This window comes from Epinephelus lanceolatus, chromosome 6 (assembly GCF_041903045.1).
Source record: "Epinephelus lanceolatus isolate andai-2023 chromosome 6, ASM4190304v1, whole genome shotgun sequence".
Lineage (NCBI taxonomy): Eukaryota > Metazoa > Chordata > Actinopteri > Perciformes > Serranidae > Epinephelus > Epinephelus lanceolatus.
In genome coordinates, this window is record NC_135739.1 from 28,109,056 (window position 1) to 28,121,364 (window position 12,309).

Sequence of the window (12,309 nt, forward strand, 5' to 3'; positions counted from 1 at the left end):
TATAGCACTCAGTGATCGCTATTAGCAAAGCATTTTTTTTTTTTTTTTTGAGCTGCCATGGTGTTGAACAATAGGTTGCGGAGCAGTGTGTCATACTCTCTGTCACAGTGACTCTCAGACAGCTTGGGATGATGGCGGTGTCATGCTGAAAAATGCACACACCTCGACGGTGTTAGGTGTTAATTGGACAGGGCATCTAATTGGCTCGCGCCCCTTCCTTTGGCTGTCAACTTTAAACTTTGAAAAACAATGAAATGCTTAAATTGGCCAACCCCCACACCCCAGCTGTAATACATTACCTTTATAAACAACCCTGTTTGGTGTCATGCTTCTCTTCACTGTCAGTGTGTGTCTTTGTATTTGTCAATATATGGGTTAATGTTTGCTTGACATCATGCAGTCTTTGGGTTGGTTTTGTCAGCATACAGACAATTAAATGGCATAATCTTATAGTTGACCACTAATACTGAAAAAATAGTTGATTTATTCAACTGTCAAAAAATATTTGCTGGTTCCAATAGCTCAAATGTCAACAACCGTCACATTGGTCAGATATGAAAAACAAAATGTTTTGGTGCAGCCCTACTAACCACAAGCTAAACTTATGTCCATCCAGTATTTTTGATAGGTTAAATTGTAATTTTCCCTTGAATTTCATTGTCTTCGCTGTGGTGACTAGGCGTCTGAGAGAATCCTAAATAGCCTCTGGTCTGATGATAACTCTGTCAAACATCAAAATGTAAGTGAAGCAGTTTGACAGAGTTACCATGAATGTGATGACACGCTCTTGTTGTGTGTTTTTAGTGTTTGGGAGATTAATTTTTGACCTTCTCCCCCTCTTCGTCTTCCTTCCCTCCGTCCCAAGTCGCTTGTCCCTGAGCTGCTCCCACGGCCACACTGGCAGAAGTGCTGGTGACATGTGGCATTCTGATATCTGTCACCTTCTGTTTGCTCCCGCCGACGCCTTGTACAAGTTTACCAAAAGGCTGGAAAGGTCACGCAGCCTGCTCTGAGCTTTTTTTTTTCCACACATTATATCCAAGGGGCTCATTCTGGTTTATTTTGAGTGTGTTTGAGTGATTGTGGAAGGTGAGTGTTTCAGCCTGTGCAGACAATCTTCTGGTGAGGCGAGGAGAGGCGAGAAGTCTTGTAGTCTGTGGCCCAGTGCCAGACTGGTGCTGATATAACTTGGCAGACGAAGGAAGGAAGAGAACTCTAACTCAACTCGAAATCAAGTCAGGTGGAATGATGAGATACCTGCAGTTATGTAATAGGATAGTTTGTTTTTCTCTGTAGGGAAATAGTTTTTTCCACTCTACTTCAGGGAGGTCATGGTGCTGGTTTAGCCACAAAAGAAGACCCATGAAGCCAAGGGTGGTTCACTCGCCTGATTCGCAAACATAAGGTATAATTACGAGGTTTACGTTGATCCACTTATAGAAATGTAAAAGATTACTAACAGTAGTAATACCTTTAAAAAGAACTTTCCTCCATCTATAGGCTTTATTGAGGTAATGTGAAGCTGCATTTAAGTGTGCGCGTATTCCTTAAGACCTCTCACAGCTTCACACATCAGCCTAATGCCAGTCAAATCATCTGCAGCCTAGAGCAGCCTCTCAGCAAAACAAACTTCAGAAGCTGGGGTGTCACCACCATTTCACCCACATCCTTCAGCCCTCGTCCTTTCCTCTTTCAGTAATGTTGAGCTTGTCGCACTTCATAGGGAAATACATCTGCAAAATGTCTGTTATTCATTTGTTTTTCCTTTGTAATACGTGTGTGCATATGCTGTGTGAACAAGCACATAAATGTGTGTGTCTGCACAGTTGTTAATAGAGTTGTTGTTTTTTTTATCTTTCAGAAACCATTGCAACCAGACATGGGCCACAACTCGCTTGCAAACTTCCAGATTGAGAAGAAGATTGGACGTGGCCAGTTCAGTGAGGTTTACCGGGCGAGGTACCTGTTAGACAACACGTCAGTGGCCCTGAAGAAAGTCCAGGTAAGACGCTGTAATGCGTCTCAGTTTGGATACCAAAGTGAATTGTTGGAACTGTTTTTGCCCCTTGTTTTTCTGTTGTCCTCGTAAATGGTCCACCCCAGGCAGGCTGTCAGTCTGTCACTAGGCCAACACAAACCGACAGCCAAGTATGATCATACTTAAGGGCAATTTAGCACTGGGAACTCACCTCACCTGCATGCATGACATTCAGCTCAGTAGTCAAGTCATCATGCTGTCACACTGTTAGCCTTGCTGCACCTTAATGAACTCAAGAAAGTGTGGTTAATCAGAAATAAATTGTGTGGCACCGTACTGAAAAGTCTAAGAAAAGATTAACAGATTTTTATTTTTCTGTCTTTAAACGATTGCTAAATACCATTGACCACTCTGACAGTAAATAACTATTACCATATTCACACACTCACACATACATGTGAGTTATTAATATTTTTTGAAGGGCAGCCTGTCTGTGTAGGTAGTCTGCCTTCACAATATGACTTTGTCCTCTTGGTGACTGTGCACACACACATGGATACATGCTCATACCTTCAGCATTCACTGACTTATACCCACATACACACCACCAGCATGATATGCTGCACTGGTTGAGCAAGTATACACATACACACACCTCGCACACACCCTACAGAGGGATATGTGCGTGTTACTCAGATGTGAAACACCTGTAGTCACTCCAACGCCACCCTCTAGATAACAGCAACCATGTTTTCTGTTTAGTGTTATTTTTTTCCTATTTTCTCCCCATCCCTCCATCTTAACATTTCTTGAATATGTCATAACACCCCTCTCTGTCCTCTCTCTCTCTCTCTCTCTCCATCTCTCTCTCTCTCTCTCTCTCTCGCTCTCTCTCTCTCTCCCCTTTTGATCTCTTGATAGATATTCGACTTGATGGATGCCAAAGCTCGGCAAGATTGCATCAAAGAGATAGATCTCCTTAAGGTAAAGAACCAGTGAGGAGGGAGACGGCGTCATGCGCAGCGCTCTGTTCTCTTAAGGTGCCTCAGCTGAGACCTTCCACCACAGGAAAACAATTGATCTGCACCAGACGGCTTGGATTTGTGTGCTGATGTGTGGGCACATGCATCGGTGTGCGCAAGCTTCCTTGCATGGCTGTGAATGTAGAGGGGTGTTTGTGCACACAAGTGAGAATGTGAATGAGTATGTGTGTATGGCTGTACAGTACATGTGTATTAATGTCTCCACATGTCTCCAAGCTTGAGTGTGAATGTGTGTGTGCAGGGGTGCACCAGTATAACATCCCTCCAGGCTCACATTGACTCTTTTTTTAAATGCCAAAACTATTGTTTTTTATCTTTTTGTAATGTTTAGAGCCGGGCAACAGTGCATCAGCATGGAAATTTAGCAGTCTCCCTCATGTGTCTCTTGATGTTTTACCTCCTCCCTTTCCTGATCTTGCTTTACCTTTTTTTTTTTTCTCCAACAAAGTGGTTTCATTTATCACACTACCTTGTACATGTGTCAGCTGGGTTGCTCTCAAATACTAATGAACAAACTAATGACAGCTTCAATATCTCCTCGTCTGCAAGATCCTAGATGTGTGTCAAAGTTGTGTGTGTTTGTGGTTTGATTGTGTGCATTCATGCATTCCTGGTAGCGTTTCCCTCCATATATGAGGCATTTGTGCGCATGCATGTGAACTACAGGCAGTTTGTGCATGTACGTGCGCTTGCACACACACATCAGGGGAAGAAAACAAAACCAATTAGTTTGTACCACTCAAACACATCAGTAAAGCTCCTGGGGCTCTTTGGGCCAATCAAAGACAACAATACTCAGATGCAGGCGAGACTCTGTAGAGGGCTGTAATCTGAGTAGCAGATCATTGACTTGACGGCACGAGACAGCGGGGTTCGCCTGGATCTGTATCTCCGACCTCCTAAGAGGGGTCAGGGCAGGGTTAAATGTCACACTCTGCCAGGTGACTATGTTTCCCATCTACTTTATGCATTTCCCACATTAACTTTATTTCTCTCTCATTATATGGATCCTCTTCCTCCTTTCCCTTCTGCTTGTTCCCACCTCTTCTGTCTATACCTTATTCACCTAGTTGCTGTGTCGTTCCATCCATCCCTCCTCCTTTCCCTCTCCTTGCTCATCTTTCCCCATCAGAGCTTTTTGTTCCCTCTTTTCATCCTGTAAGCTGATTGCTAGTGAACATGGAAGTTATGCCCGGCCCTGCGCTGCCCAGCCAGCCTGATAATAAAGGGCTGAGTGTGAGAGAGAGACAGTCCTTCTGCCTTATCCCCCACTAGACAGGCCAACAGGAGACACAGCCAAATCAGAATAATGAGAGGCACACTGGCATGGACCGACTGGAATGACACACATACTGGCGCGTGATCACACACATGCACGTGCGCACACACACACACGCAGTCATGGCCTTTCAACAGTCTGCCTATTTGTTTGTTTGTCTGTCTGTGTTTATGTCTGCCCATTCATCTGTATTTTCCCGTTGTGGCATGATGATCTCAACTCAAGAATCTCACTTCTCACTCAGTCCTTTTGTCTAAATCCTTGCAGATAGGAATTTTGGTTGCAGAAATAGCCTGCTTGCTGCCAATCCGCTTGTTTCACCATTCTTGAAATCCCACAGCTGTGAATTCCTCTCGCTCGTGGGCTACTACCAAGCCTGGATTATATTCTGAAGACTAATGAACTGCCCTAATCAGCAGTGAAACGTTGTGATGATGTCTGTGTGTTTGTGTCTCTGTGTTTTGTGTTTCTGTAGAAATGTTTGGTGCGTGTGCGTGCATGTCTGGGCTCTGCATCTGATTAGATTATATCCGAGGTTTACTGACAAAACAAAGAACTGGCAGCAACCAGCTTCATTCAACCTGATGCACACACTATAAATTCACTTTAATCTTTAGGCCTCTCTATGAGCAATACATTTCTTTTGCAATTTTGGTACATATTACGTTTCTCTTCTAATGGACAAACAACCCAGAATTGCATATCTACTAATTTTCTTGCTCAGTGAGTTGAAAAATATCAACACGTTGTTTAACACAAGGCATTAAATCTTGCTGGTGATGGACATTCAGAGCTGCCTTTACCTCATCCTTCTCAGCTGAAACACACTAGAATGTATTATTAATGTACCTTTTAATACTGCTGTTCATATTTCTACCAGCTGCTTCTCTGTGAGCATGTAATTCCATTTATAAATACACTGTAACCTAATTATCATGATTAATTTTGTAGCATCAGATTGCATTAGTCAGTATCTTGTTCTTCTTTGAAACACATCACCAGCTCACCAAATATATCACATAGAGTCTTGCATGATTAAGTAATTACACACGCTGGTGGGTCTCAGCGAGCATGTGTAATTACATAATCATGCAAGACTCTGTGATATTTCCCAATGAATGGTTGTTGTATTGCATCCATCATTTACATAAACATCTGCATGTGAACATATCTCTTTATTTCTCTGCATCCTCCGCCCGAGGTTCAAGTCGTGGAAGAGGAGTGGGTTGGGGTGGGCTTGTCATCACTCCCTGGCTGTGCTACAGTGTGGAGCCGTGCAGAACTGCCACTCTGAGCCAAAAATACATCTGGCAAGAGAGGACAAGGGAGGGAAGAAGGAAAGATGGAGACACAAGGAAGGGGGAGAGAGAGAGGGTATTGTGGAGGGATGCAGAGATGGAGTGGAGAGTGTAGTGTTGCGTAGTGTACTGTACTGTGCTCTCCTTTCCCCTCTTCTCGGCATCATCCGGAGCATGAACATTTCTTTAATCACAGCAGAGAAAGCAGAGCGGAGCCGAGTGGAGGACACGTGTCACACTGCTCCGTCTGCTCACATCACGCCCCCCAGCCCCCCTCCTCGACATTGCCACGCCACACAGCTCCATGTCTTCAGCTCTCCACATATCCACATATCACCGTCTTCCCCCCCCCCCCCCCCCGCTTCCTCTAACTCTGCTCACCTTATCCCTCTCCTGCGCTTTTTTTTTTCCTCACCTTTGTTCTCTTTCCCTACCCCTTCACCCTGCCCTGTCTCCATCATTCTTTTGCTTGTCTGTGTCACTGTGTCATTTGTTTCTTTCCCTTCATTGCGCCTCCCTCCCCCTTTTTCTCTTCTTGCTCTGGATGGATAGAGACTTTTTGTTTACTACAGGGAATGCTGTTCCTGCCTTATTGACCGACCAACAGGAAGGAATCTCAGCCAGAGATGAGCCTGGGATGCTTGTTTTTCTGACTGCCAGCCATGTCAGCCTGTCAGGCGTGTGTGTGTGTGTGTGTGTGTGTGTGTGTGTGTGTGTGTGTCACACATGGGTTGTTGTCATCACAGACAGAGGGGTTGTTGTGACATGTCACCCAGCTTTGTCACACTGGAGGACAAAACCGTCTCATTAGGTCCACACTTACCAAATGTGGATCCCAAATAAGGATTCAGCTGTTTTGTTTTAATTAGTGGTGAAAGTACAGTGGATTGCACCACTCGTGACATGAACCTCTGTTATTTATCAACCCATAAAGTTGTTTTGATATCAATTGTGTAAGAAGTTTGCAAGAAGATGCTACTGTCTGTGGCTTCTAAAAAAGAAAGATTCTCATTGCTGGATTTGGTAGAGTGACCATGGAAGTGTCACCAACATGTCGTCTGCTTGCTTTTTCTTTCCTTCTCCATGACATGTTTTTTTTGTTTTGTCCTCCTACAGCAATTGAACCACCCCAACGTGATAAAGTACCATGCTTCTTTTATTGAGGACAATGAGCTGAACATAGTCCTGGAGCTAGCGGATGCAGGGGACCTTTCACGTATGATCAAGGTAAGGAACTGGCCACAACAGCAGACCCACTAGCTGTAACACTCTTGCCCGGACTGCTGGAAGTGCAATTGATTTGCTCGTGGTCATGAAATACATCAAGTAACATTCAACCAAAGGAGCCTTAAAGGACACAGACTCAACCATCTTGGTTTATCATACCACCTTTCCACTAAAATTAGCATGTGTATGCAGGTTTTTTTTTATACACAGGAAAACCTGTTAAAAAAAGGCTATAAACTCCTTTCCCACTGCCAGCACACTGGAGCAGCGTACACAGCTCTGTAGCAGACTAGTATGCCTTTCTGTTTGTTATGTTGTTTTTACCGGTGTGTCACTTCGATGTCAGGGACAGGCTGGAAAACAGGTTAGAAAACAGAAGAAAGCAGCATGGAAGCCAGTGAAAATGTCTTTTTTTATTTCTGACTTGTAAAGTTTCTCTCTCAAACTCGGTGCGGAAGTTCTGAATGATGTTCGAGTGCTGCTCAGATGGAGATGGACGGTATCTTGTGGCGGCGGGACACTGCAAACTGCAAGCGGCTCCATCTGATCGGAGCTGGAGCTGATAAATACCCGCCATTTGTTCTGGGGAATGAGTGCAGATTGTAACCTTTCCCATTAAATACAAAGCCAGATGTTAGCGGGTGTTGATGGGGTTTTTTGTGCAGTGGGAAAGGGGCTTCTGATAAACTAAAAATCCAGTGTTTTTGTATTCCAAGGGGGAATTTAGGTATATCTACAATCTGACAAAACAATCAGTCTAACCAGATGAACACCATATCACACATTTGGTGTCCAAAGGAGTGCTAGCATGGAAGCAACACACTGCTGACGTGGCCTTTCAGTAACTGAAGGAATGATGGCAGGAGGTCTGTGGTTTGTGGTTGTTACGGGATTTTGACTACCTGGACACTGAGTCAATCTGAATCATCCATTCCATACTGAAACCAAAAACCAACTAATATAAAGCCTCATGCCTCACACCCTTTAATCCCAGCTGTGTATGTAAACTGTGGAAGGGAAGTTGTTAAGAATCAAGCAATGATTAATGGTCATAAAGTTCCAGCATGTGTTGAGTGTAGGGGGTATGTGAACAAATACTGAGCATAACTTATCTGGCTTTAATCACATGTTGTCCTCATATCTTTTACAGATTAAATCTTGAGGTGAGGTACTTGCCACAAAAGCTGTCATTAGTGGTAATATTCAAAGGACTTTGGGAAATATTAGGTTTTAATTGTGTCTCCTTCTAATGTACATTGTTATTTTTGCCTCAGTACTGGCCAGATGTTATTAGAAAAATGTCTGCCCAGCTTTATATCTTGGCTAGATCTCCTTCAGAAAGGAGATGTAATAATTTCAGTGGCTCTAACCAGTAAAATCAACATTGAGTCCAAATATAAGCAAATGTATATTAGAATTAAGTACATAATCTGTGGCTATGAGCCGCATGGATGTGTCAAGTTGACCATGTCTTAAACCTAGATCAACAAGGTTTTCTGTGGGGCGGTGTTGTTGTTGAAATTGGAGCAGAAGGAACAGGGCTGTTCAAAAGTGGAAGCGATTACATCCCAGGCTCACCCTGTTATTCGTCTTTGAGTTAGACCAAACCCCCAGTTATTATAAAAACCTGCCAGGATAGCAAATTAGTGGTGTGCATGTAAAAAGCCTGGTCTTCTCCCATGCATAAATGATGCCGCAGCGTTGTATCGGCACGGCTCGACAAGCTGTTTGGAGTCATACTCAGCAGCTCCACATCCGCACAGTTCAACACAGCAAATTAGGAGAGGCGAGGATTAGCGGTACAAGAGAGTGAACATGGCAGGCTCAGCACACACACTTACACCAGTGATATATATCCAATACTTACACACACTGAATACGTACATATATATATATATATATATATATATATATATATATATATATATATATATATATATATATATATATATATATATATACTGTCGAAGCAAAGAATGTGCGACACAACTATAGAAACACTCTCAATGTTCAGGGATGCACTTTACAAAGACGTATCATGGCAGCCTGAAGAAGTAAGATAACAAACCGCTGAGCATCACTGCTATCTTAGCTAAGCTACCGAGGATGCTGGGAGCATTCAGACTGTGTCATCTCCTTACGGTTGCTGACAACATGCAGTCATACACACAAGTACACGCCTCTCCTCCTCACCATTTGTCTCCTTCACAGTTGTAAATGATTTGTTTTTCTAATGTAACAGTGGCAGTCCAGAGGTGCGTGCCACGGATTAGCCCCCCTCCTCCTTGGGCCGTAATGTGAAGTAAACACATTCGAACAGTGTGCCATATGTAAAACAGAACCCCCCCGATGCATGAATTTAACATTTTTTATTCTTTTTGATTCCTCGTCCTACACGCTGCTCTCTCCTCCTTTTTCCTCTCCCTCCCTCATTCTCTATGACTCTCTCTCTGACCATCTCAGAATTCAAATGAAATCAAATGGTCCTTGATTTGCATGCACTTACAGAATATTGCATGTGCAGTGTTTGCTGTTAAAGGCGTGGAGAGGAGGGTGGTGGTGTTGGTGGGTGTCTATGTGCTCCCCCATTGACATCAAACAGTCCTCTGATATGGAAATAGGAGGGCAAGAGAAGAATGGCTTCTCACTAAGGCTTTGTTTGGATGTAGGCCAAGGTCTATCCCTCCCTCTCTCCATCTATCTTCCTCTATCCCTCTCTTCCTCTCATACCTTCCTTCATTTTCTGTATCTCTTACCATCACCTACAACCTTCGCTTTCCTTCCTTATTGTTTCACTATTTGCTATCCCCCCATTCATCTCTGCCTCTGTCTTATTCTTTTCTCTTTTTCTGTATTTCTTGCTTTCTTTCTCATTGTTTATAAGGGCCATGGAGTAGGGATTTTTAACAGTCCTGTCCTCTTTCCTCCTTGACCCCCTGACCACACTAGAGACAACAGGTTATTCCATTATTAAAGTTGATAACAGTGATTGGACAATGTATGATTCTACCAGCAATAAAAGAGACTATGCAAAAAAAGAGGACCCATACACACCATCAAAAACTCGGATAAGATGTTAATAACGCATTGTCATACTTCATACTGATTCCATTTCAAGTTTCAACAATTTGGCGTTTTAAGATTCTTTGTTTTTCACTAAAAATGATCCTCACCAAAAAAGGATGTGTCCTATCTGTGATGCAATAAAATATATGTTTCTCAACTAAATGTAAGGTAAAGTGCTTCCTGTATGTTTTAGCTCCATTGTAAGACACTAAAGGATATTATGATGATTATTGGGATAATGTTGGGAATCGCAATTATTTTGGCCAGGATAATTTTGATATGAAATTTCACATCATTCCATGCTTACTTCCTACTAGACATACACCTACCTAATGTAGCGTCATAGATATTGTAGCCTCATCAACAGAAAACACTAAAGAGGCACTGGATTGGTTGGAAAAGTAGATTCCTCGCAATCACACGCAGTTGTAGCAACAGTAGTTGTATCTCCATGATTCTTGAAAATACATCCATATAGACACACACACACGCAGATAAACGATGGACGAAACAATCTGACGCAACACACAAAAGTTTCCCTGTAGTAGATTTGTTGAAGCAGGTAATGTCTTCTTGAGTTCGTCGGAAGTTCTGATTCAGCTGATAATCATGTTTGGCGTTGCAGTTTGCAGTGTTGCTTAGCAAATATCTCATGCAATGTGTTTCAGTTATTGTGTTGAGAGCATGCTCGTAACCACGGTTCCTCTTTGATAATGCAGCTTTCCTGTTTGCAGCATATGTTATCATCCTTTTGCAGAGTTTGTAGATGATGCATGAGCAGCAGCTCAGATAAGCAGATCCGATAGATTGTGAGCCGTTTCTGCCACAGGCGCATAAATATGAACATATACATAGTATGCAAATTGTATGTACATACAGTATAAACATGCATATTGTGTCAAGGCAATTGTCAGGGATGTTCATTCTTTACTTTTTACTTACTTTTTACGTTTTAAGGTCTGATGTATCTAGTTAATTCCCTATTGATGCCATGGGAATATTGTTATTGTACTGTTGGTCTTTGTGAAAGTTTCTCAACGTAGTAGTCTCTGCTAAATGCTTAAATCTTAATTGTCATGAACAGGACCCCAATCCAGGCTGGTTAAATTCCAGGCTTTCCTTTATTGCCAATAGAACCATGAGGACACCCCATAAAGTCCTGCCGGTAGCCAGACTTTTTACGTCTTCTTCGTCTTACCCACTGCTGTTTGAGGAGGAGTCCCTTTCCTCACTTGTTGATTGTTGTCACTGTCGATCAATAAGCCATAATGTCTAAGTTGGAGCTCTGTCATCATTGTGGCTCGTCTGGATACGGACCCCTCTCTTGATGATCCATAACGACTCGCTCAGCCCTCGGAAATGAATAAATAAACCAAAAACAACTGGAGCCACTGTGCCACTGAAAGCTTTACCTAACATCAGAGCTGTGTGCCAGATGGGAGAGTTTTGGAAGGTACCACAGATTTCTTCTCTCTGTTCCTGAGAATGCATGTGCTTTCTATTGAAGGCCATAGAGAAAATGAGATGGAGCTCGGTTAGGTGAGGGACAGACTGAGAGGAGAGTGGTCTGGGTTCCATTAGCAGTGGAGTCAGAGTCGGGGACTGAGGCTGGGGATGGATGCTGTATAAACACACACAGACACACTTTTCTGCAATCTCAAAACTGTATTCCGTGCTACACAAGACCTTTTCCCGGTCCTATTAAAACATTGTATTTGTTCATTTTTTTTCAGGTATGCTAATGTTGCTTTGATTTTCTGATTTGGTGTGTTTGTGTGTGTGTGTACTTTTATTTTACAGCACTTTAAGAAGCAGAGGAGGCTTATCCCAGAGAGAACGGTGTGGAAGTACTTCGTCCAGCTCTGCAGTGCGCTCGAACACATGCACTCCCGGAGAGTCATGCACAGAGGTAGCACTGATACACACACACTTTACATAAGCATACATCCACACACCTACAATGAACAAATAAGGCAATTTCTTCTTTGCATTAACAAGTACATCTGGACAAGTTTGTGCTTGTAAATTGAGCCACCATGAATATTTTGAAAAAGTATACGCTAGTTGGAAAGACTTATAATAGCAATAACTGTAGCTGTCGTAACTCTCATTTCTTTTCTCACCTCCTAATAATGTTGTGACATATTAACAAGAAATCCTGTCACATAAAAACAGTGGTTACCTTTCATAGAAAATGAAGTTTGAGCAAATCACAGAGATATGATTCATTATGCGAGTAATCTTCCAAAGCATATGACCAATTGACGCTTATATTAGCCCTTGAAAATGCATTTAAAAACGTTCACTTGTCTAGCTTCTTTCTTTTTGTTTCATTTGGTGCGGAATTGTATGTGCAGAGAGACCATATAGACTACATGAAAAAGCTGGACCCCATTGCAGTCATCAACGTTGGGCGCA

The 12,309-nt window shown here is 42.7% G+C and overlaps 1 protein-coding gene across 1 annotated transcript in view; it reads left to right on the forward strand.

Moving 5' to 3' along the window:
- Positions 1-12,309, forward strand: part of nek7 (NIMA-related kinase 7) — a 63,675-nt gene that overhangs the window by 26,648 nt on the left and 24,718 nt on the right. The window contains exons 3-6 of the mRNA XM_033622536.2: positions 1,862-2,002; positions 2,900-2,962; positions 6,715-6,825; positions 11,692-11,800. Of these exons, the coding sequence (XP_033478427.2) occupies positions 1,862-2,002; positions 2,900-2,962; positions 6,715-6,825; positions 11,692-11,800 (424 nt within the window). The remainder of the gene's footprint in view (positions 1-1,861; positions 2,003-2,899; positions 2,963-6,714; positions 6,826-11,691; positions 11,801-12,309) is intronic.